Source organism: Hypanus sabinus, chromosome 19 (assembly GCF_030144855.1).
Source record: "Hypanus sabinus isolate sHypSab1 chromosome 19, sHypSab1.hap1, whole genome shotgun sequence".
NCBI classification, from domain to species: Eukaryota; Metazoa; Chordata; class Chondrichthyes; order Myliobatiformes; family Dasyatidae; genus Hypanus; species Hypanus sabinus.
In genome coordinates, this window is record NC_082724.1 from 22,482,262 (window position 1) to 22,509,535 (window position 27,274).

Genomic DNA, 27,274 nt, shown 5'->3' on the forward strand with positions numbered 1-27,274 from the left:
TATGGGTGCAAGTTGAGTTAGCTAGGACTTTTCTCTTTGGAAGGAGAATGAGAGGTAACTTGATGGAATTGTACAAGTAAAGTATAGACTGAGTTGACAGCCAGAAACTTTACTTTTACCCAGGGTGGAAATGGCAAATACAAGGGAGGCATACTTTTGAGGTGACTTAAGGGAAGTATAGAAGGGATGTATAGGAGGGATGTCAGGTATAAGTTTTTTTTTAACAGAGGGTGATGGATGTACTGTCAGGGGCAGTGTTAGTAGCAGACACATCAGGGATATTTAAGAAACTCTTAGGTACATGGATGATAGACAAACGGAGGCCTATGGACAAGGGAAGGGTTATTTTGATCTTGGAGTATGTTAAAAGGTCAGCACAACAGCGTGGGCTGTAATTATCTATGTTCTAATTAATCTGGAAGGGAAATCCTCCATTTCACTCAGATAGGTGGGGAATTTGGATGTACACAGTAGATAAGTAAGGCATACTATACCCTATGTTACGTGTAGAGAAAGCACGAGTTATTAACAGGACTAACCAATTTCAATGTGATTATCATTATTTGGTTTTCTATATTACCTAAGAATTCCTACTATGTGTTGCTCACCCTTGTGTGAAGTGCTTCCTGACATCACTTCTAACTTTACTCTTTTTATCTGTTTGATCTTTGTCCTATTGCTATAGTACTTTGTTTGTACTATTTTACAAATTGAAAGAAAATTTAGATTTATTAATCACACATACATTGAAACTGAGTGAAATATGTCATTTGTGTTAAGAACAATACAATATGACGATGTGCTCGGGTGATAACATAACGTGCCCACAACGTGCAGCAGAACAACTTATAAGGTTCTTTTCTTTAATAAAATTATTTAAAGCTAAACTGAAACTTAAAAGTAAGGCACTTGGTAGGTGGGGCTAATATTATTACACTGGGATGAAGAAGACATTCAAGAAATTTTAAAAAATATGAGAAAAGGTAATAAATAAATTGCATACATTTCTATAAGCTCATAAAATATAATAATTTGCTCAGGAGACAAAAATCCAGTGTATTTGGCAAAGATATTAAACCTGCTTTTTCTAATCCTGGTAGCAAAGATAACCAGAATACCGTATGTGATATGAGAGTGCATCATTGTGTGCAGAAAATTGCCCATTAAAAAGCATGTCTTGAATGGATAGGCCACCATAACAACACACACAAAATGCTGGAGGAACTCAGCAGGCCGGGCAGCATCGATGGAAAAGAGTAAACAGTCAACGTTTCCCTGGGTCTCGGCCTGAAATGTCGACTGTTTACTCTTTTCCATGGATGCTGCCTGGCCTGCTCAGTTCATCCAGCATTTTGTATGTGTAGTTATGATTTCCAGCATCTGCAGATTTTCTCGTGTTTGTTAGGCCACCGTTACTTCTGATCAAGAAAGGAGTGAAGAATAAATTGGGCGCAGACTTTGTCCGATTGAAGTCTGTGATACAAACCCGACAATGACGTGCTATTAAAGTTATAACTTAAGATAAAATCAATTAGAAAATGCAAGGGTTAATCACGAAAAAAACAATAAGTATTAGAGAAAAGCATTTCCGTAGGTTTTGAAGGAAGCATAACCATTTAGATTAAAAAGTGCAATGGTAGCATAGTGTTGTGACTGACATTCAAATGCCTGGATTACTGATCTGGAGATAAAAGTTGAAACCCAATCACAGCAGCAAGAGAACTAAATTTGGAATTAAAAATCTGAAATCATGGTGACCATGAAACCACCAAATTGCTGTAAGAAGCCATCTGACTCATTAGCATCATTTAGAGATGGAAATCTCCCATCCTTTACCAGTCTGTTTTACATGTATCCATGTGGTTGTGGTTAATTGGACACTGGAATGGCCAAACAAGTCTCACAGTCAAGAGCAATAATTGAATTGAGTATAAACAATAGCCTTGTCAGCACTCTCCACAACTTGTGATCAAATACATTAAAAAGAAGCTCATAGGGTTGTTTTGATTTATCCATGCAATGTTATTATACCACACACAACACTGTAGATCAATGTCAAACCTCAAGATTTAGAATTGGGATAGCTTTGGGTATCAAGTCAATGTCACTGCATCCAGAAAAAGCAAGAAAACCCAATGGCAAGCAGAGTTCTGGCCTAATAAATTCAGATCAATAGCAAAAGAAAGAAATGTAGCAATAGAAACATTAAATTGACCCACGAAATGAAATTGTACAGGAGAAATGCATGTGGCACCATTAAGCAGTGTTTGAAGGATGTCACTCTAGATTAGTACTTGGCCTACATATGATCTGGACTTAGATACAAGAAACATGACTTTGAAACTTGTTGACAGCATACAAATATTAGTTTTTCCAACCATGACAATAACAGTAATAATGCTTCTGGAAGAAATACGTTCTCAAAATGACCAAATAATTTGTAAATTCAATCCATAGATGTGTATTTCCCACTATTCAGGACATTTGCAAAGACTGTTATGTAAAAAGGGTCCAAGGGATCATTGGGACCCGAGTCAGCCCAACAACAAACTGTTCCAGCTACTCCCATCTGAAAAATGGTACCGCAAAATAAAAGCCAGGACCAACAGGCTCTGGGACATCATCTTCCACCAGGCCATCAGACTGATTAATACATGATGATACAATTGTATTTCTTTCTTATATTGACTGTCCTGTTGTACATAATATTTTTTATAAATGACTATAAATTGCACACTTAGACGGAGATGTAACGAAACGATTTTTATTCCTCATGTATATGAACAATGTAAGTAATGAAGTCAATTCAATTCAATTCATTATTTTGGGAATATAAACAATGTATACGCACTGAAGGATGAACCGGCACAGTAACACAGGGACTACAAAGCATAATTATCTGGAAAAGATAAATACAGGTAAATATCTTCAGAGAAAAGAGCAAGAGAATTTTCTGTTTTTCACATGAAAGCAACAGTACATGTTGTCATCTATGGCTCAGTTGACAGAATTCTTGCTTCTGAATCAAGATGTTTGGGTTAACGGTTTACTGAAGAGTGAAGCACTAATATCCAGACTGAGAGTCAGGTGGAGTACTGAGAGAGTATTGCACTCTTGCTGATGTGAGGTGTTGAACAAGGCACCGGATGATCATATTAGATTGCATAGTGGTGGTCTGAAGATTAGCGAGGGAGTTATCTTGTACATTGCTACGTCTACATCTCACGCAATATTACCAAGCATGATTACCTGCTTATTACTTACAATATTTTCATTGGGAACCTGTTACAGGCAAATGGCTCAGCTTTCCCTACAAATGACTTCACTTCAAAAGATATTCCAATGGCTAATATATACATTTGTGAGCCCTGAAAGTGCTATAAAAAGTGCTGCAGAAACACAAATCTTCCTTTCTTTTATTGAGCTATGATTAATTTTTTTTTTAAACTTTGAATGCTGCATGCAGCTGAATTGTTCCATTAAAGAATGCAGTGGAAAGACTGAGGGTAGATTTAGCAGAACCGTACAGCGAAGAAATAAAATTTATATTGCAGCTTACATAGTGATTTTCATACCTTGTTCAAAATGTCTTAATGAATAGTTATTGACTAACTTTTCCATTGTGGTCTTTTTGTAAAGTAGGAAATGTAGCCATCAATATTTGTAAAATAAATTCCCACAAACAATATCATGATGATCTGTTTTGAAATGTTGATTGAGGGGAAAAATACTGTCAGTGCTACCACTTCTTGCAATAATGTCTGGTGATCTTTTACATTCACCCGCAATGGCAGATAAGGCATTAGTTTCATGAACACTGTCTAGAAGCATCCCCCAGATTTGTGCTCAAGCCTCAGGAATGGGACTAGCCCCAGAGACATTGGCTCAAAAGATAAGAGTGTTACCAATTGAGACAAAGCTGACAGTAAAATAATGAGAAGCAATTTGAAATACAACATAGAAGAGTACAGTGTTGCTAGGCCAGTCAGTCCAAAATATTGTGCTAATTCATAGAAAATATCCTATTCCTGTATATGACCTACAGTATATCCCTCCATTCCCTTCTATCCAAAAGCCTATAAACTTGACCAAACTGCCAGTTTCCATAACTATTGTGGTATCCCATTCCAGGCATCTACCACTGTTTAAAAAAGCTTACCTGTCACATCACCTTTAAACCTCCCAGCTCTAATCTTAAAAGCATGTCCTCTACGTTGACATCTTCACCCTAGGGAAAAGATTATGACTGTATAACCTATTGATGCTTCTCATAACTTTAAAAATCTTTATCAGGTCTCCCCTCATGTTCCAACAACCTAATTTGGTCCAATCTTTCTTAATAGTGTCCATAACCTTTTTTATGATGGGACTACCAGAACTGCACACAATACTCCAAGTGAGGTCTGACTGAAGTTTTATAAAGCTGAGCATGACTTTCCTACTAAACAATCCTACCACTGAACCATTGACTTGGATTCTTCTGTACTTCAGTGCTTTAAAGGATCTACCATTAATTGCATACTTTCTCCTTTTATTTGATCTCCCAAAGTGCAACACCTCACACTTGCCCAGATTAAAGTTCATCTGCCACTTCTCTTCCCACATCTGTAACTGTTCTATATCTCACTAGATTCTTTGATAGTCCTTTACACTGTCAACAACTCCACTAATCTTAGTGCCATCTGCAAATTTGCTAACCTAATCTACCCATCTGCATTTTCATCCAGATCACTTATATAGATCTCAGACAACAGAGGTCCTAGAACTTAACTCTGTGCATAGCATCAGTTACAGGTCTTCAGCCAAAATGACGGCCTTTCTTCCCTATTCTGTGCTCTACGGGCAAGCCAGTTCTGAACCCAAACTTGTAATTCATGCTGAATAACACAGTTCACTCTGGGTGTTTGACTCTATTCAATGGTAAGATACTGGAACTTGCTGTAAGGTTATAATAAGTATATTATTATATATGAATATATATTATATGATTCATATATATTATATGAATCCCATGAATCTTTATCTTCCAAATCAACCTACCATGAAGGTCCTTATAAAATGCCTTACTAAAGTTAATGTCGAACAATATCCATTGCTTTACCTTCATCATGCACCTTTGTCACCGCCTCAAAAAAGTCTATCAAGTTTGTAAAGCATGAGCTGCACCACAAGAAGTCATGTTGTTTGTCCCCAAGCAGGCCACGCCTTTCTAAATGTGTGCATAATCTGTCCCTAAGTACTGTCTGCAGTATCTTCTCAATCACAGATATACTGTCATTTGCGTGATTTGTTTTTTTTAGGCATGGGTAATTTGATGTCTTTCTTTGAATGACTCCATGGTTTTCTTTGATTCATGGCTGTCTGGAGAAGACAAATCTCAGAGTTCATTCACAAGAGACTTCATCTCTTCCTTCTGATGCACAGTAAATGATTAAAAAATTGATTACAATTCTAAAACTATTTTAATTTATTTATCATTTTTCCAGCTGGTCCAGATCCTGCTGCAAGCCCTAATAGCCATCCTCACTGTCTACTACGCCTCCAATCTTGATGTCATCCACAAATTTGCTGATAAAGCTTACTATATTATTATTCAGCTCATTGATATAGATGACAAACAACAACAGACTCGTGGCTGCACTATGCAGCACACCACTAGTCATGGGACTCCAGTCAAAGAGGCAACCATTTACTACCACTCTCTAGCTTCTCCCACAAACTCAATGTCTAATCCAATTTACTACCTCATTCTCAATGCCAAGCAACTGAACCCTCTTGACCAACCTCCCAATGTAGGACTTTGTCAAACAGCTTGCTAAAGTGCATGTATACAACATCCACTGCCTTCCCTTCATCAACTTTCCTGGTATCTTCCTTGAAAAGCTATGCAATTGGTTAGACATGACTTACCGTGCACAAATTCATGTTCAAGACCATAAAATATTAGGTCATTTGTATCATCGAATCTGCTCTGCCATTTCATCGGCTGATCCATTTTTCCTCTCAGCCCAAATCTCCTGCCTTCTCCCTGTATACCTTCATGCCCTGACCAATTACAAATCTGTCAACCTCTGCCTTAAATATGCATTAAGACTTGGCTTCCACAGCTGCCTGTGGCAACGATTCTTAAAAAAAAACCCATCAGTCACAACACAGACCCTCTGTGGAACACCACTAGTCACTGGCAACCAACTAAAAAAGGCACCCTTTATTCACCTTCCTTGCCTCCTGCCAATCAGCCACTGCTTTATCCATGCTAGAATCTTTCCTGTAATACCAAGGGCTTGTGGTTTGTAAAGCAGCCTCATGTGTGGCATCTTGGCAAAGACCTTCTGAAAATCCAGCTACCACAACATCACCAGATTCTCCTTTGTCTATCCTGCTTGTTATTTCCGCAAAGAATTTCAATAGATGCGTCAGGCAAGATTTTCCCTTGAGGAAACCATGCTGACTATGGCCTATTTTATCATGTACCTCCAGGTACATCTAAACCACATCCTTTACAATCAACAACATCTTCCCAACCATTGAGGTCACACTAACTGGCCTATATTTTCCTTTCTTCTGTTTCTCTCCCTTCTTGAAGGGTGGAGTGACATTTGCAATTTTCCAGCTTTCCAGATCCATTCCAGAATCTAGTTATTCTTGAAAGATCATTACTAATGCCACCACAATCTCTTCATCTACCACTTTCAGAACCCTGTGGTGTATACCACCTGGTTCAGGTGACCTATCGACCTTCAGACCTTTCAGTTTCCCAAGAACTTTCTCCCTTGTAATGGGAGCTTCACACACTTCATGAAGTCTGACAACTGGAACCGCCACCATACTGATAGTGTCTTCCACAGTGAAAACTGGTGAAAATTCTCACTGGGTTTGTCCACCATTTCCTTTTCCCTATTACTACCTATTCAGCAGCGTTATCCAGCAGTCTAATATCCACTCTCGCCTCTCTTTTACACTTTATGTATCTGAAGAAACTTTTGATATCCCCTTTAATATTATTGGCTAGTTTATTTTCATATTCCATCTTTACCTTCTTAATGACTTTTTTAGTTGCTTTCTGTTGATACTTCAAAGCTTCCCAATCCTCTAACTTCCCACTAATCTTTGCTCTATTACACGCTCTCTTGTTGGCTTTTATGTTGGCTTGGACTTCTCTTGTTAGCCACGGTTGTGTCATCTTGCCTTTAGAATACTTCTACCTCTTTAGGATGTATATATATCCTGTGCTTTCCAAATTGCTTCCAGAAATTCCAGCCATTGCTGCTCTGCCATCATCCCAGCCAGTGTCCTTCTCTAACCAGTTCTGGCCCAATCCTCTCTTGTGCCTCTGTAATTTCCTTTACTCCACTATAATACGGATACATCTGACTTTAGCTTCTGCTTCTCAAATTTCGGGGTGAATTCAATCATTTTATGATCACTTACCCCTAAGGATCTTTTACCTTAAGCTCTCTAATCAATTCTGGTTCATTGCATAGACTTTTTAACACCCTGCTTCCACCCAGCACATGTGTATGCTCTGCTCCTACCCTCCCCACTCCCCACACTCGCATCCTGTACTGGTCACTTTTCATCTTTTATTTCTGCTGTTTCAAATATTTACACTACTGCTTGTTTTTTTTTTATAATAGTGTCAGTAACATTATACCGTCTAACATAAACATGCACCTCACACTCTACGTCAACATGTCAATCTGCAGGCCGTGCCACTCAGGAACTTGTGCTAATGTTATTTTGCGACTCCGTGCTGGATCGTACTCTATGTGTTGTGTGTGATCATGCATACTGCGTTTTGCACCTTGGCCCCAGAGGAACCATGTTTCCTTTAGCTGTATACATATGCATGGTTGAATAAGAATCTTGACCTTGAACTTGAGATGAAGCATTTGATCTCTGGCAATGATCTAAAGTAACCTCAGCAAAGATTAGTGGGGGAGGAAGAATCGCAAGACTGGATGGTGGGAGCTGGAACTCCCTGCCTGAAAGAGCAGCTGAAACACAAACCACTCTGACCTGCATCACAACATATCAAGAGCTGGAAGGTTAGATCTTCTGGGCAGCTCTTTTTATTTTCAAAGTAGAAGAAATACAGTGAGTGAAAATGTCCTCTTTCTCAACTGTGAATTTTCTACGATGCATTCATTTTTAATTGAAGATCTGATAGGAAAGCTTCTTAATTAATGATTCACTATTAATAATCTCCTGCATTGAGACTGGCAGGCATTTTGCTCCTAGATCTGGGAGGAAAGTGACACTGAATTAAGTACCTGCTCATTTGGAAACTAGAGTGTACAGTGCAGTTAGACAAAAATAATCACAAACCAGCATTTTGCTTACTGGTAACAATTAAAATCTCTATGACACGTAATTCTTAATAACAAAAAATCCATAATTCTAACTTTTAAAAGGACTAATTAAAAAAAAACTAACAAATTTTTTGTTAGATTTTACACCAGTATCCACTGCTCTTTCTTATGTGACCCGTTTGGCGTTTTTAAACCACATATGATTTACTCACTCCACAGCAAGCTTATTCCTGTCCTTGTTTTTAGAGTGTTATGATACCTTAAAATAACACATAATAATGTGGTAATATCAAACACTAGGTCCAGTACTCTCCAAATTCAGTGCTGCGTCAAGCACTTAACCGAAACAAAAACTTCATTACAACATCATGCTGCTCTCCCAGTGGGCAGCTTTCACCCTCTTCAAGTGATGGGAAGTGCGAAAAGACTTCTCACTGGGAGTGCAGCATACTGTAAGAGTAACATTTAATTTCATTTAAACACCTATTCATTTATGAATTTGGATGAGTGAGTGCTGAGGAGGTTCAAGTTGGACGAGGCTGGACTTACTGTACTGCATGAAGCTTTGAGTCTGCTGAACTGGTAAAAATAACCCTGAAATAGCTGATGGCTACTTTTGCTCTGGCAAGCGGTTCTTTCTTTTAGATCATATCAAGTAAAACAGACACAATTCTGAAGTTATTTACTTCCCAGATAAAATTGGCAATCATTAGCTCAACCGCATTTTTCATACCACTGCACATACTTTTAAGCCTTTGGTACACCAAGATAATTGTATTCATCTCGAGAAGCCTGATAATTTGTGGGTATACAGAAAGTGTTTCCTTGGGCTATCAATGTTGGTGTCAGGCAGCAGAAGTATAAATTCTGCTGTATAAGTTCAGCAAGGACTTATCCTGTGAATGTCAGGGGTTAAAACAATGCTATTATTTCTTGTTGACAGATTCAACGTGCGATCAATAAGTTGGTTATTTCAAATAAATACTTAAGGACATACATCAACTTGAAACTTTGCACATGTAATGTCAGGCAGTATGAATCCGGGTAGGAGTCTCTCTCTATTATGTTCCTAGAACTACAGAATCATAGAATTTCTGCAATTCTTTGGCTTTCTGTTTGCCATCTCCACCTTATTTGTTCTTAAAAACAGACAATGATTTCATCAGGAAACTGTTCACAATGTGTACTTCAAGTCTTGGGCATTATGTAGAAAATAGTTTTACGGTAGCCCAAGTTTTGCTTTGCAAAGCTGCATTGTGTAGTTGTTACAATGTTATGGTGTACTAGCATAATGCAAGTATACACACCTTTTTGCAGTGTCTGGGAAGGTCTGTATGGGCCAGTGAGCACATTAACAGCTTCACTGTCCTGTATGGGCAGGATAAGCTGCTCAGCTTGACAGCAGTCAAAGTAAAAAACAAAACTGCTTCCATCTGCAAGCACATGTTATGCTTTTGTTGCCAATAAAGCAAGCACAGAAAACCATACCTTTCGTAATGGACGGGCTATTGCAACGCTGCGCTGTTTATACCACTGGACTGTTGCAGACAACAGATGATAACTGTGCACAGGGCTCAAATATTGAAGTACATTATAGAGCTTCACCTTTTAAAAACAAAACTGCTTACATGACATTCTACATTATTTTCATTAAAAATCCAAGCTATTTGCAATGCAACTACAACAGAAGTGGTCTTTCAGTTATCTTTAATATTATCAGCTTTCTAAAATCAGAATGTGTTTGCATTTACTCAGCTGTTCCCATAGTTTCACATTTCATGAGCTGTTGTTACAGTTCGTAGTTTCCCATGTGACTGGATTAAAAGCTACATAATGAGCTATTTAATAGCTCAAAGTTGCTTTTGTGCACCCACTGGTGCATATGTTCAGATTGCTTGACTTTTATTATTGCAGAGCAGCAAAATCTGAAAACCTCTCTTTATTTTCAATGGAGCAGGACTTCAATGAATTCTTTGCGATTTACAGATACCACTCAGCACGGCTTGGGTGAAGAGGTCAAATACCTATATAACAAATTCTTCAGCATCCTCTCATTCTCAGTATCCATTTGTACAATAGGGACACCATTTTCATTATTTTATAGAAAGGACTCTGGTTTGACATCAGATGTTCCATTTTAGAACAGACACAAATTAATTGTCTATTCACAAGGTCTACCTAAATTGAAAAAAACACTTCAAAACATTGAAGCTGAAGTATTACAACAGATGAAATATTGACTTTCAAATTAATAAATGTGTTTTCCTAATATCACCAAGCTTATTTATTTCTAATGACAAAAGAAGAAAATGGGTTTGAGCTCAATCAATACTTAACGCTTTTAAAAAACATTTTGTACCTGCTGAGAATGGAGCTGCCTTGAATCTGCTGTTCAGCGGCTGTTCGTCCTCGGCTGTCAGCTACTATACTTTAGCAAGGATCAGGAAGTGGGTACAGGTGTCACTCAGCACTATTGGTCCAGGGACAGGGTTTGAAGGTGGGGATTACAGCTTCTCTCCCTCTCATGTCCACTTTGAGGGATGTTCAGCACAAAACTTACCTTGATTCAGGCCCAGAAGCAGATCGCACGAGCCTGAGACTGTTCCTCGCCAGAAGGAATGCTGAACTCCTTGCACTTTTGAAGACAAAACCACCAGTTTTCCTGCTAGTAGTAAATGACTCCTGACTTGAGGCCTGACAGGCTGTTCAACTCTCTGCACAGAATGAGAATGCATCTGTGTGTGTGCACAAAGCGTGCAAATGCGTGTGTGAAAGAGAGCGAATGTGTGTGATAAAACAATGATTGAGAGAGTGAAAGTGTGCATGAGAGTGCATATGAGAGGGTACGTGTGAGAAAGAGTGAGAGTGAGAGAATGTGAGATAGAGAGTGTATGAGATGGAGAATGAGTGTGAGAAAGAGTGAGAGAGAGCATGTGAGGGACTGTGCATGCAAGAGAGTGTGAGAGTACGTGACAGAGAGGGAGAGAGTGTGAGAAAGAGTGTGAGAGATGGTGCACAAGACAGAGAGAGTGAGTGTGGGAGATTCAGTGAAGCAATGAATAAGGAAGCAGCTCTAAAAATGACCTAATGTAATAGAATCTACAGTTTCTTCAAAATTGCAATTTAGTTCTTTACAATGAACCATCCCTGTTTTAAATTGAGACGTTTTAATTTACAATTGATGTGAAGAGTGAAGAGAATGGTGATCAGTGTTTTTCCATCCTTGATTGAAGAAAAGTTGACATTACTACTAGAAGATTACATGCTTTGTGCCTTCCTCCAGCTGTAGGATCTCAAGCAAAACGGCAAAACACAAATCTATCTGTGCAAGATGTAATTAGAATATCTCACCTGTACAGGTGTCAAACTCTGCAACTGACGTTCCCGGGAAACCTCATCCTCCTCTTCCTCCATGACCGATAATGATGGCAATCCTGCCAAGACTTGCGGATTCCGCTCCAGGCAAAGTGTAGTCAGGTGATCGATGTACAGTTTTAATTTGACGCGGTGGTTGAATGCCTCCAACAGTGACTGGATCATCTAACAGAAAATGATATTGATTTACACCAGAGAAGTATACATGGAGGTATGTCGTTCTTTGCTAAAACTCTCAAAAAGAATTTCACCTTCAAGCTTATAGCATTTCACAAGTATTCATTGTGCAATGGCAGAATAAAGCTAGTTCCCATACTTACAATGCAACCACAAATGTTAGAAATAGACATCTATGCTTCAGCTAATCTGGAATTCTGCAAAGTTGCTTACATTGACTGTACAGTTAAAAATTAGTGATGGCAAATGAGCTGTGATACTTTAGCATGGTGGCAACAATTACTGAACAAAAAGAATTTACAGACCTTTGGAAGCCTGTAATCCTAATTGTGTTCATTTATAAAATGCATCATTTTGCTGTTAAGAGATGCAGTCACAGATAAATTACATTGGAAGTGCTTCAAAGATATTGTAAAACATTTCCATTGGAATTTACAGCAACCTTAGGTCAACAAGATTAATCTTCAATTGCAACACAACAGTAGCTATTGTAAAGCCGTACTTCACACAACAAAGAGAAGGTATCTGAACGGAGGTACAAGGGAAACTTACTACAACTACTCCATTAATGGAGGAGTTCACTTACTATCTTACACTGATTAATAAACATTTCTAGGACAAGAATGGAAACATCACATCATAAAGTTTTTCTGGATGTCTGACAGACAGGTAAGAACATAAAAACAAATAACATATGTAGCAATTAAATGGAATAGAATAAGGTGAAGCATACATAACAGTGTTTAGGGGGAACTTTACAAAATTGGAGCGTTATTAGTTTTTATGAAATAAATCTGTGTGCTGTCAATAACTGTCATTATTTAGACAAAATAACGAACATCACTTATTTTGTTCAGACATACTATATTTCAAAATGCGAGGGATTTGAGTGCCAATAGTTTTGAGCATGAAATATAAGAGGAACCATAAAATAAGTATTTTTGACAGACACAATTATGTACATTTTTTTCTCATTTTGCATCACAGTTGTTTAAAACAATTCTGTTTTACTTTCTTGGAAACAGGAGCTTTATTCAATTCCTTTTAATTATCCCAATGCTTTTTTTTTATATTCCCAATATCCAAAACCATCTTGATTGCTCTGAGGTAAGCAAACAATGGTTGAGGGAATGGGAGTTCTGATCAAGGGGGCATTAAATTTAATATAAACCAGAACAAACCTCCAAGAGGTCCACAGCCTTGTTGTAGGGTTTGGAGACTTGTGTGCCTCAACGGCCCAGAGAGCTATGTTGGCTGGAGTCAGTGCTTTATGTTTTGACATTGGTAGAGACATGCATGCCAAACAGGTCAAAGGGTAGAGGCCAGACTAAGAGTGGTTCATTGAACCTCCAGGTGTAGGGGTTCAGCTCAGGGCTAACAACTCTAACTGGTAAACAAAGCTGTTACAGAAACAGCGATAAAGAATCCTTCCACATCGGAGTATGATGGTATTCTTGAGTCCTCTCTGGGTCTTGCATGACTGACAGTACTGAAAACTGAGAGGAAGCTACTGGCATAAAGAAGGAAGCTCTGAACACCTTTTATACTACCACTTCTTCCATCCAAAATGATAGCGTAAAACACACGTTGCTGGGTCAAAATTCCAGAACTTCCTTCTCAGCTATTTGTGCTCTGTGCTGTGTGTTGTTGGTCATCTGTTTTGCACCTTGGCCCTGAAGCAACGCTGTTTTGGTTGGCTATATTCATATATGAATGATAATTGAATGAAACTTAAAGCTTTTTGAGTATATTTTCACCACAGGCTACACATATTAAAGACGACAGCTCACTAGCATCTTCACAATGGCCAGCCAATAAAAGATGCTCTTGACTCTATTGCTCAATCCCATGACAGAATAAGCAACCTTCAAACATTCTCCAAGTGAAGGAGATTCAGAATTGCATTTGTCCTGTTAAATACACCAGCACTTTTACACTTGTGCTGAATTTGTTCAAACGGTAGAAGGGTTATGTGCTGATGGAATTATTGTCAAAATATTTTCTCATGTCTCTATCATCGTAGTCTCTGGATTTGGTTTAATAATGTAAATGCAAGGAGCTTTTACAACTGTAAACACAGTTCATAGGTACACAACCACAGCCTTTGCTGAAGTAGAATAAATTTTAAAATACTTTTAATTGTAAGTAATCATCAAATTCCTGCTGATTTCAAATACTGTTTTATATGTGCTCTAGTTAATACTTTACCTACAAGGAGGTAGCATTTCTAGATAAAATCGGAAATTTTGGTCAATACAATCTTAGCATCTATGTGCTTATATGATAGCTTTAATGGAGAATACACCCAAAAGCAACATCTCAATCAGATAAAACTGGGCACCATCAAAGAAGATATTAGTTCAAGAGGGCTATAAGAGCATGAAAGGATACAGGACTGAGGTGGGGATTATGGAGAATGCTCCCTGTGTGGCTTCTTGTATATCGATGGGAGTAGATTGAGAGACTGCTTTTGCTGAAAACCTAAACCCCATCCGCCAGAAAAACCGGGATCTCCCAGTCGCTACCCATTTCAATTCTACTCCCATTCAGACATGTAAGTCCATGGTCTCCTCTACTGCCACGATGAGGCCACACTCAGGTTGGAGGAGCAACACCTTATATTCTGCCTGGGTGGCCTCCAACCTGATGGCATGAACATCAATTTCTTGAACTTCCAGTAATGCTGCCCCTTCGCTATTCCTCATTCCCATTTCCCTCTCTCACCTTATCCCCTTACCTGCCCATCAGCACCCTCAGATGCTCCCCTTCTCTTTCTTCCATGGTCTTCTGTCCTCTCCGATCAGATTCCCTCCTTCCCCTGTCCTCTCTATTTTGTCAATCAAACTCCCAGCACCTTACTTCACCTCTCCCTCCCTCCCTTCCTCCCCCGCCGTTTCACCTATCTCCTGTACCTTGTGTTTCTTCCTCCCCTCCCCCCACCTTCTTACTCTGACTTCTCGACTTTTTCTCCAGTTCTGATGAAGGGTCTCGGCCGGAAACATCGGCTCTTTACTCTTTTCCATAGATGCTACATGGCCTGCTGAGTTCCTCCAGCATTATGTGTGTGTTACTAGCAATGCCTCCTACATTCACAATCTGATCACACTCATCTGGTAAGTTTCACTTCAAGAACAGAGTAGAATTCCTTTAAACAGGACTAGCCATTCCCAGTAGTACCAACAATAAATACTCACAGTTTGCAAGTTTCAATCGTACTTGGATGATGGCAAATTTGACAGAGCAGTTCCAGAAAGTGTTTGGGACAATTCCTTAGCACATTACCGCTTGTTTCAGGTACATGATAAAGTTTTCAGTGCAGTGCTTTACAGGATGTTGCAGAGAGGCAGGATATGGATGGGAAAGGGACACAAGGTAGATTCTTGATATTGATTTTCACTGAGAGATGGAGGAAGAGAAACTATTCCTAGAGATATTCAAGGTTAAGTTCTCCCAAAGTAGACAATGGAGGAGAAGTGGATGGTAATCCTGATTAGGTTCAAGGCCACAAGAGCTAAATGATCACAATTTGATAACTTAATCATTACATCTATAGGAATTTTCAAAACTCAAGTAATTTCCTTCACACCATCTTCCTCTAGTGCGATCTGAAAAATATTTTTTTACTTTGAAATTATTTAAATCTTTTTGAAAAAACAGGTGTTGTTGATAAAAAGTAAAACACTCGCTTCCAAATGGATAAATAATTTATAAGTAATCAGTGGTGGAGCAATGTTTCTGAAGCCTCCTATTGCACATCCTTACTTTGAGATTATTTGGCCCACCACAAAGCAAACCCAAGGGCTTCATTGCTCCTTCTTCATTAACCTATAACTCCTAAATCTGTTGTCCTCACCAAGTCTCTCCCTATTGATTCTTTAGCCACTTACCTAAAATAAGGGGCAACTTACAGAAGCTAATTAACTATCAGCAAACCTTTAGCATATGGAGAAAACTAAACTAAAATATATTATAAAACTGGAAGAAAATGGACTGAAAATAGTGATGGTAATTGAAAAAGGTTTCACTCCCTGAAGCAACAGAGACAAAATGCTGGAGGATTGATGATCCTCCATGAAGGGCCTCAGCCTGAAATGTCGACTATCCTCTTTTCCATAGCTGCTGCCTGGCATGCTTAGTTCCTCCAGCACTTTGTGTGTATTGCTTGGATTTCCAGCATCTGCAGATTTTCTCTTCTTGTTTGTAATTCCTTGAAGCAACAGATTGGTTTTAAAATTTAGGATACTGTACTTATCAGGGAATGAAGACTAAACTATTGAAGGCAAGTATATTTTAAATATATACAAGTAAGTTCAGGTATGGTACATAACACAAAATTGTCATTGCTCACCATCCATTTTATCCAACCAAACAATTTTGAAAAATTGGCAATGGATATGGTATGAACAAAAATAAACAATACGATTGCATAAATTCATATAAAAGTAGCTAATCTTTTAAGGACACTTTAACTTTAAAGGTGTATTCTTAAAGTTCAGTAGTTGAAACTGACAGAAAGCTCACAGAAGTGGAAAATTTGGTTAATGCAGCCTACAAGGCTACTTATCCCACGAGGTCCATGTATTTCTTGCAGAACAATCTATCCAGTCCTATTTCCCCTATTTTTTCCCTGCAACCATACAAATTATTTTCCCAATGCCTACCTATTCCCTCAGTGAAAGCTCTGATTCACTCTGTTTCCAATACATTTCAAGGCATCAAGTTGAAGATAACCGTTAACAGATAATTCAAAACTAATTACCAGCTGGTAGCTGCAGAACTCAAATAAATAAGCAAATGCTTTAAGTTGTGATAAGGAAAGACCTAATTTGTCGGTTTGCTTAATATTATAAACAAAGTCAGAACCACTATTGATCTAATGCTGATTGTGACACAAGGGATCCTGTGAAATTCATTTATACCTATATGTTACACATATTAAATGTACATAAATATTGTAATATACACCAATGTTAACTTTGAGTAAAATGATTTTAATTATGCTTAATGGATCTATTGTTTAAAGTTGAATTTTAATCTTACTGAAATTTAAAGTGCACAAATCAACTACCAGGTGCTTTAATAATATGAATACTGCTTTTCACCAAACACCCTTCACTACTTACAGAATTGTTTTGAGTAGCAAATAAATACCACAGTTACTTCCGGCTCTCAGCCCTCAGGTCAGATTCTTGATTCCCATATGAAAACTGCCAATTTGCCTTCGAAAATGATTCCGCGCAGATCCAAATAATTAATGATGGCTTCCCTTTCAATATTTATTAGTGTTCCATGTGAACTCACAAGTTAGGTGCGGAAGTGTGCTAGCTGGCTTCTCAAATCTCTCTGCCTTTCTCATGTCTGATCTGAATGTGACCTCAACCTCAAGTCGTTTTTCACACCTTTGCTAATCAAAACTCTATGTAACTCTACCTTAAAGGTAATCAAAGATATGGCTTCCAAACTGCCGAAACTGGGGAAGAGAGTTCCAAAGATTTTGCTCTGAAATAACAAATCCCTTTGCTTGGAATCAACTGGGGAAGATGTTCTTAGGATCAACTTGACCGCACTCTTGTCTCAACTTCTTGATTTTTAAAAATAATGTCAATTAAATGTTTAAGTAAATTATTTTTTATAATTGCTTTTCAAATCTTTTAACTCCTTATACACTATTTTGGCATATCTGAGACAATTTATGCTGCTCTATAGCAACAAGCTATAAAAAGATTATCAGTGCTTAGGGGCAGCGCCTCAGGATCCCATGCCGGAGAGCTAATCCTTGAGCAAGGACTGCTCCACTTCACAGTATAGAAAGGACAGCGAGTCCAGAACTCAACTTCGATTGTGAACTCTCAAAAACAAAATGTGGCATGGGCTGACTAGGGACAGCAAGCCAATTGAATATAATCCAGCCCATTATTTCCTGTAAACTGACCATATATGATCACAGAATGAGAAATTAATGAAATAAATAAAAACATTTTCACTTTATTTCAGATTCCCTAAATTAAGCTTGTTGAACATGCTATTTTCCCTAACAAATCCTATTTCACCACTGTACCATTAAACGCTGCTGGACAAGTGAATTTTAGGACCAACAATTCCCATTCTGGTGTGCTTCCATTTCCTCTGAGATATAAACTGTCCAGAATTTCTGTTACATGTCTTAATTTTCACATATCTCTCCAATTCATAGTCAAGTCCTTAAAGATGATGCCTGTATCTCTGTTCATTAATAAAGTTAGATATGCTATCTAAGATCTTAGACAATTTCACTCTGGTAGAAACTAAAATTCAGATTATACATTAACATAGGATTTCCTCTTTGAATCAGCATTTACTTTTGGTCAAAAGTTACAATTACACCCATGATCTCACGTGGGGCAAACTCTTACATCGACAGTAAATCGTCGTTACTCCATAAAAACTCTTGAGTGCTTTAGTCTGGGCATAATTTCACATAGCACATAAATATTTTATAACATGACTAAGAAAAGGACTCATGTTAATCATCTTTTCTTATCCACAGGAAGATCAAATGTGGTTAAAAATGCTATATATTAACATGCACCTGACAAAACAGATTCTTCAAGCTGCACCGATAGTTTTATGGCAAATCCATGATCTTGATTTGACTTAAATTCCAAGCAAAGTTTTTTTTTAAGAAGTTTCAGAATTCAGTTGAAGATCAAGAAAATTAACCTTTTTCTAATATGTGATAAATAAAAGAGAGTCATCAGGGACTACAGCCTCCCCAACCACAAACTGTTTCAGCTGCTACCGTCTGGCAAACAGTACCGCAGCATTAAGGCCAAGACCAACAGTCTCTGGGACAGCTTCTTTCACCAGGCCATCGGATTTATCAATACACATTGCATGTCTGACTGTACATTGATCTGACTGTGTATCTGACTATACACACATGTATACAAAACAATTATGCATACAATTTTAGTGTTTGGGGAGTATCCTCCCACATTTCTCCTCTTTATTGCTTGTACATTGTGACGGAGATGCAACATAAATATTTTTATTCCCTTGCATGTAAAAAAGAAAGAAATTTTCGTAAAAAGTCACTGTATAGAGAGACAGTGTGGATAACACAAAAAAAAAGCATTTTAAGAATGGACTTGCATATATTCTTTAAGTAAATGTATTTATTAAGTTTGCTTTTTACATTTCTGATATGTTGTGTGAAGCATAGCTCAATGGTATTTTGCTAATCTAATTCATTTTAGAAAGCTATTGCAGTACAACAGTGGTTGTGGGCTTTGAAGTTAAATCTGCCTCAAAATGCAAGCTCTCAAGGTTATTGTTGCTCAGGTGATTGGTTCAGTTTTTGAAAGGACTGCAGGATTATATAATGTTTTCTTCTCATTAGGAGATCACCTTCCAATGCCATCATCACAAAACAGAACGTGCTACAGTCAGAATCTGGGAACAAGAAACTACTTTGGCCAGTGGGAGCTTCGTGTTTTGAAGTTTTTAATGACATATCAAAAAATGACTGAAAAGTGTGAAAACTAATGTGTTGTGTTCAAAGAAAATCACTCACAGGACAAAAGAAACTGACAATGAAAGAGATGGTTTATAAGTCTTGTTTAACACTACCTTGTCTGTACACTCATGATGAAGTATGTGTACATTATCACACATTTACTTCACAATCTATCACAATAAACTCTTTAACCCTGTACTCTCAATACTTTCAGTGCTATTGTATGGTTTATTCCCAATTCTGGAGAAAAAAAGAGACTGGTGACAGCAACTGGTTAAAATCAAAATTAATAGTTTTGTTCAGTAATTTTCTTAAAAGTATAATAAAAATATAAAGCAAAGAATCAACATGTTAGATTTACTTAGCAAAATAGAGTGATTGCTTTTCATTGAAATCTGATTGACTGCTCCATAAAGCAGATTCAATAAGATTATTCTTTAATTATGATTGACCGTAGATACTTAATCCAGATTATCAACTTTTATTTAATCACTCATAATCACTCATAATTAAAGGAGAAGAATTTGTAACTATACTAGGCTCCTTGGGTTATAGAGGACTTGGCTTAAAAGAAATCAGACTTTGCACAAACCTCAAAGACTTCATACATTTTTTAAAGCATTTTTCAAACTAGCAATAACAATAAAATGTTTCTTGGTATTCGTTAATGGATGGATCCAGTATAAATTCCAATAGATTAATGATGGGGAATGTCAGGGTAATTATTCAATGAAATGAAAGAATTATAGCAAGTGAATGTAGAGTGATATGATATGGGTGGCTATAGAAAATAACATTTCTGACTTGAGGAGAAATTAGCTTACAGACAGCTCCCGGGAACAGAACCCTTACCTAACCTAAGGACTGCCTATATATCACTTTTATCCAAGCCTATCATTTTTACATGGGGGTAATGGGGGTAGCACATGATGCTCAGGGCCTTTTGCACCAGATTAGGAGGGCAGCTGAAAGATGAACCTCACCTTGGATCAACAGCTTCTTCACAGTTCAAAGACAAAGGCCTCGGCAATGGTAAAACCACAGGCTTTGCTTTGAAGGCTTTCTTTCAGGTTCACTCAACACACTTTGGTTAGTTCTTGCAATTTTCATGTTACAAAATAATGCAACTTACCTTTGTAATTGTTGCTCTATTTATGATAATATTGCTTTATGTTGACGTTAACACCTGCATGGCTCAAAAATTTGTATAGCATACCTTAGAGTAGGTATAATCCTCAGTTAAAATTGTCTTTTACATGATCTGTTGGTGGTCATTAAGAAAAACTGAAACAGTTAGAAATCATATTATTATAAGCTAAAAGGCTGGTAATCTTGGTTTTATTGTAAAGTGAATGGAGACTGTATGTCAGAACAGATGTCTGACCTTTTAAAATTTCTTTAGTGTTAACTTACTGTATCCACAAAAATACACAGTCTTCTAGTGACTATCCAGTAATAGGGACATATGAAGCACATGTCAGTGAGATGAGAAGGCTACATCTGATCTCCTGTTATAATTCCTTATTATTGATGCCTAGATATGTGCCAAATTACTAAAATAGGCTTTATATTTTAATTTCTATCACTTAGAGCATAGGAAGACTATCAGCAAGTTACCCATGTCTTAAGGTAGACCTCTCAAGTTTCTTTTAATGCAGTGACCCAAGAGGGAGGGAGGGAGAGGGGGAGAGAGGGAGAGAGGGAGAGGGAGAGAGGGAGAGGGAGAGGGAGAGAGGGAGAGGGAGAGGGAGAGGGAGAGGGAGAGAGGGAGGGGGGAGAGAGAGAGAGAGAGAGAGAGGGGGGTAGAGAGAGAGGGAGGGGGTAGAGAGAGAGGGAGGGGGTAGAGAGAGAGGGAGCAAGAGAGAGAGAGAGAGAGAGAGAGTGAGTGTGTGTGTGTGTGTGTGTGTGTGTGTGTGTGTGTGTGTTTCCAAGCTAGCAATTACGAATTAACAGCCTGCTTACATTCTGTTACCTTTTTCCAGATATAAAACCTTCCAAGCAAGCAAATCAGTTATTGAACCACGTGAATGCTCCACCCACTAAATTCAGGCATAACTAGGGTCTCTCTTCCTGCCATCACGGACATTTACACTACACGCTGCATCTGCAAAGGAAACAGCATTATGAAGGACCCCATGCTCCCCTCATACAATCTCTTCTCCCTCCTGCCGTCAGGGATAAGGCTCCAAAGCATTTGGGCTCTCATGACCAGACTATGTAAGTTTCTTCCCCCAAGCTATCAGACTCCTCAATACCTGAAGCCTGGACTGACACCTTGCCCTACTGTCCTGTTTATTATTTATTGTAATGCCTGCACTGTTTTTGTGCACTTTATGCAGTCCAGTGTAGGTCTGTATGTAGTCTAGTGTAGCTTTCTCTGTGTTTTTTTAATTACGTAGTTCAGTCTAGGTTTTTGTACTGTGTCATGTAACACCATGGTCCTAAAAAAACGTTGTCCCATTTTTACTATGCACTGTACCAGCAGTTATGGTCGAAATGACAATAAAAGTTTACTTGACTTGACAGGACAGACAATGTACTCAGCGTGTCTGTCCAGTGTTGAGATACTGTAGCATTATCAGGTAACTAGTCTCCAAAGACTTGCATGTATTTAAAAATATGTTTGCTATTCCCTTTTACAATAACCTTACTTTAAAGACGTATAAGTTACTTATTACATTACATATAATGTAATACTTCAATGGGTTAAACTGATTCAGGGATTTGTAACTCTGTATGTACAGAAATTTCCTCCTAATAACCATTTAATATTTTGAGAAATTATTTGTTAGTTCCTATTATGATTTTACTGAGATGGTTGCGGTTGAAAGGGCTGATCAGCTGGTATTTTAAACAATTGTTTTAATAAAATACCTGCTGAACAGTTTGAAAAATATGTGAAGGCCAAGGGAAGTAAACATAATCAACAGTATCGTACTGGTAAGCTTATTTAAAAAACAATTTAAAAGTTATACAATATGAGTAATAATGACACTGTATTTTCTGTTGGAAGACAAAGCGCTGTAATATGTATCTTTGATCTTTATCTTGGTGCAAAGTCTATCATCACAAGGCCAAGTTTCTATCCAGACATGAGTAAATACCAAACTGATTAAAAAGGCATAGAGAAACGGATCTCTTTCCTGTCACCTAGCTTTAACAAATTTCACAAAGAAATGAAGTAGATGGCCTCTTGTAAACAAAATGGGAATGGTCTAATCAACAAGTGCAGCTCGGATAACTCTGCGAAAGCTAAAATCAGTATTTTTTAAACCTTCAATTATAGGTTTATCTTGAGAATACTGCAATCCTTCAAATATGCATCTTTATCAAAAGGATCAAAGGATTAAATATTTTAGACAACCTATCGCATTTAAAATCCACATATCCAGTTTCAAGATCAGTGTACTGCCAAGAATATAAGCATTTCTGACCACAATTACAAATGCCAAAAGTTATGTTTCAAAGAATAGTTTGGAATCAAATAACTATCATGAAGAAAAGGCTGTCATTTTTAGACACTGCTCCCTTTTGTCATTTTTTTTGCTCCTGCTGTCAATTTAGTATACATCAAATTTCAGCTTTATACTGGCTTATATCTCAAGTGACTTTACTTAATGCACATGACAATTTCAACCTGAAAACTGCAAAAGAATGGTCTTGATATGGTGAATTTTAAGATCAGATGCATCAGAATGAGGAAATTGCAGAAGAGTGTGGAGAGCAACATTCAAGTTACAAATTATAATTTCAAAGTATAAAATGATAAAGACTAGGGACCGTTTAGCACTAAGTTGCTAAAACTTTAACTCAATAGAGAAATCTATTGGGCAAAGCAAAATGACAAAACATTTTTATTAGAACATGATATCAAAGAACTTGTTCTCATATGCTTTCATAACAAGAGAGGGAAAGTTATTACCAGATCATATCTGTAATAGACATTTTACTCAACAAAAGGAGGTCAACCGACCCATCATATTCATAACACTTCCTTGGTTACTCTTTGAATTTTTTCCTTGCAAGTACAGTACTTCATCCAATTCTCTTGTGCAGGGGACTACTGAATCATCTTCCATTATCTTTTAAATCATAATACATTCCAGGTCACAACAGCAGTCCAAAAAAACTATTTCTTTGTCCCACTTTATCCTTATATCAATTACCTTAAGCTTACTTCTTCCTGCCAAAGGAGGTCCTTCATGATTTTGCACACTAATAAAACTCATTTTAACCTTCTCTTTTCATGTGGCTGGATTTTCTTTGCACATTCTTCTTTATTCCAAAAATACTGCTCACTATTCTGAAACCTTATGTATTACAAGATCCAAAATTTAAAAAATCCACTTCCATGCATTTTCAATGATTTAGAATTTAAGGTTGAATGTATTCGTCAGACTCGCCAGTCATTTTTTTTAAATCTGGTTGATCTGCATGGAGTTCAATCAATGAGCAGTGCTAATTGTTGGTCTTTTTGCCTACAGATTTCATTTTCCACAAATCAGAATAAAATATACCTGATACATAATGCTTAAACTCTTAAATAGCTGGGAATGTAAGCACTTACACATGGACAGCATATCACATTTACAAAGCAAAGATCTTAAAATAACTATTGCATATGTGTCTGCAACATTCCCTCAGCCTTTACAAAACATTCCTGCCCTTTTTGCAAAACATCCCTTGATGTGCACTAAAAAGATGTCAGACAAGAAGCATCTGTTCAAGAGCTAAACTGCATGAATGAGGACAAGCAAACTTTAAGGGGCATCCATGAAATTAAAATAAAATCAAATTAAATATCTATTTGATCATTGCTGAAAACACTAAAAATCTCCAAGTAATCATGTCCAAAAGTCTTAAAGAATCGGCAACAGTTTGAAAATTAAAATATTCTATTCCGTATTAGAGAATGTATACAATATACAACCTGAGATACTTGAGTGATAGTAAAAAAAATTAGAACCTCAAAGCCCCCTGCTCTCCTCAGCACACACAAACAGCAGCACAGCAGAGACCCTACCTCTCCAACACATACTTCAGCAAAAAAAAGCATCAGCACTCTCCACACACCAACAAGCAATAGCAAAGGCTTATATATTTTAGACTTTTCAAAAAGCTGTCATAATTACCTAACATTTTACATGCTTAATAAATATAACATAAGTTGACATCATCAAAAAGGACATACTTACATGCATTTACATCACCTTTTTTATGTATGCCGTCAACCTTGTCAACATGATGCCAAACAGCTGGGCATCCAGATATTTAGCGAACAAAAACCTGTGAAATCAATGATTTGACTAGAAGAACTATTTAACAATCTATCTTCCCAGTCAACTTGCAAGTTCACTTTGGCCGTTTTGCTATCGTATAATTTTTAGGCCAATTTTCAGGTTTTCTTTAGAGACACTGTAAACAATCTTATTGAAAATGAATCCCTTTCATCTGACGAATATGTTTCGGGCAAATTCTATCCAACTCGGTGTTTGGAAATAAAAACTTATGACAGTTCACAGATCTAGTGTTAAATGGGATCCATCAGAATGTTTAAAGCCTGGGAGTAGTCCTACATATTTCGCAGAATTAAACAAAATTCTACAATAACTAAACAACAAATTATAGGTGTATGTTCTATTCATGTCTTCATCCAAGTTCCAAATTAAACCTAATATAAAATGGCTGTTTCAGTTCTCATGAACAAATATAAACATATAAAGGTGCTGAAAAAATTCACATACTTTGCAGTCGTATAAAACTGGGCATAGATTTGTTTATTTGTAAACTGAGCATACTCCCCTCTCATCATAACAGGGGGCCTTAAACGAAGTGCCATATGGCTGGCGAACATGGAATGTGAGATTGTGTGAGATTCAGGGGGAGCAAGCGACATGGATTCAGAATTGGCTCAATGATAGGAAGCATAGGTTGAGGTCAATTCTCCGACTAGAGGCCTGTGACGACTGGGGTGCCCTAGTAATTAGTGTTACATAATTCATGTTTTGGATATTTTGAGTTTGCTGATGATACTAAGGGTGTCTTGTTGATAATGAAGCAGGTTACAATAAATTGCAAAGAGATCTTGATCAGTTAGTGAAATGGGTTGAGGAACGGCAAATGGATTTTGATTTTGATAATGCATGTTGGACAATCGAACCAGGGTAGGATCTATACAGTGAATAGCAGAACACTGAGAAATGGTGTAGAACAGAGGATCCTGGGAGTACAAGTGCACAATTTGCTGAAGGCAGCTAGTGGACAGGGTTGTGAAGAAAGGAATTCATCATATTGGCCCTCAGAGCATTGACTACAGGAGTAGGGACATAATGTTGTAGATATGCAAGTTGCTGATGAGGCTACAATTGGAGTATTGTATATAGTTTCAGCCATCGTGTTATTGGAAGCACATTTTCAAGCTGGAGAACATGCAAAACAAATTACAGGGATGCTGCCTGGTCTACAGAGCCTTTGATCACACTGGAGTTACAATGCCTGGAGTGCAGGGCAATAAAGGATGACGTCACAGAAGTTTACAAAATCATGAGGGGTATGGATAAGGAGGATGGCCATGGTCTTTCTTCAGGGTTAGAATCCAAAGGTAGTGAACATGAGATAAAAGGGGAGAGATGTAAAAGAGACCAGTGAGTTAATGTCTTTACACAAAGTGTAGCAAGAACCTTGAATAAGCTGCCAAAGAAAGTGGTCGAGGTGGGTACAATGCCAACATTTAAGAAGCATTTGGTAGGTACACAGAGGGGAGAAGTTTATAGGCTTATGGGTCAAACATGGGATTAGCAAGGAGGATCCTTAATGGACACGTTGGGCCAAAAGGCCTCTTTCTGTGCTGTATTACTTAATGACTCTATAAACATTGTGTGCATACCAACTATGCTAATGATAACGATTAGGAGGACTGCAAAGCATCAAAAGAGAAGAAAACCTGTCTGAGTTACAAATAAAATATGAACAGATGGAATAAAACAAGTTACTGATTATGCAGGAATCTTAGAGATCATGCATGATTTTACAGGATTTGAGAATGATTTTTAAATTTAGATAATATGATTATCTGAACTAACTCTGAGTACAATGCAGATGCTTTTGAGCTAATGCTAGGGCAGTAGTTAAGGGAGCAGGCAAGAAAATAGTTTAAAAAAACAAAATTCTAAAAAAGTATCATAGTGACCTAATTACTGAACTCAAAGTGTAGGATGGGGAGTGGCATAGATTCAGCACAAGCCAGGGCAGGTCAATAGATACCATGATCTGACAAGCATCTGCTCTTTATTCTAGGACAGAAATTTAGAAGTGTGTTTTATAAAACCAAATTTTAGAGACAGCCTGTTCAACTTAAAAGGTATACTTCTGGGAAGTGAATTTCCTGACTCTTTCCTGTTCTGCTATTACAACTTCTTTGAAAGCATGTCAGAACCCTCTGTGCAGGTTAATGGAATATACATTGTACTTCTGGTTAAATAACAAAGAATCTCAGAGGAAATTCACTTCCAATGAATGAAAATTTCAAAGTAAGCATGTTGAGTATGTAACCTGGAAACCCAAATGTCTATGGATCATCATCGTTGTGCTGCCCCCAATGTTAACCCTAACAGAACATCTGGGTAATAGGGACAGCACCTCTTGTGTGTGGGGCTAGTGAGTGAAAATGTCTCTCAGAGAATAATGTTGAAATCAGCTCTGTTCCTTGCTTCAGGAAAATAAAATGGTCGCTTCCTCTAGCTAAGCTGAAACCATTTCACCATCGCTTTAATCGAGAAAGTAATTCTTTGCGGCTTCTGCCTCTGGTCTGCTGTTTGTTTTTTTTCCAAGATGTACGATGAAAGCTACTGTAGAAGTCACCCTGAAATGGTGGGAACTGAAATGAGTTAGGCTCATACACTTCTCTTTGAGGTTT

The 27,274-nt window shown here is 37.7% G+C and overlaps 1 protein-coding gene across 7 annotated transcripts in view; it reads right to left on the reverse strand.

Moving 5' to 3' along the window:
- Positions 1-27,274, reverse strand: part of LOC132377797 (ERC protein 2) — a 782,782-nt gene that overhangs the window by 67,559 nt on the left and 687,949 nt on the right. For 3 of the 7 annotated variants that reach the window (XM_059944157.1, XM_059944160.1, XM_059944156.1), the window contains one exon: positions 11,664-11,852. In XM_059944157.1, the coding sequence (XP_059800140.1) occupies positions 11,664-11,852 (189 nt within the window). Of the gene's footprint in view, positions 1-4,159; positions 4,229-11,663; positions 11,853-27,274 lie in introns of those variants that run through there. The other 4 variants (XM_059944163.1, XM_059944161.1, XM_059944158.1 and 1 more) reach the window with 3 other exon arrangements.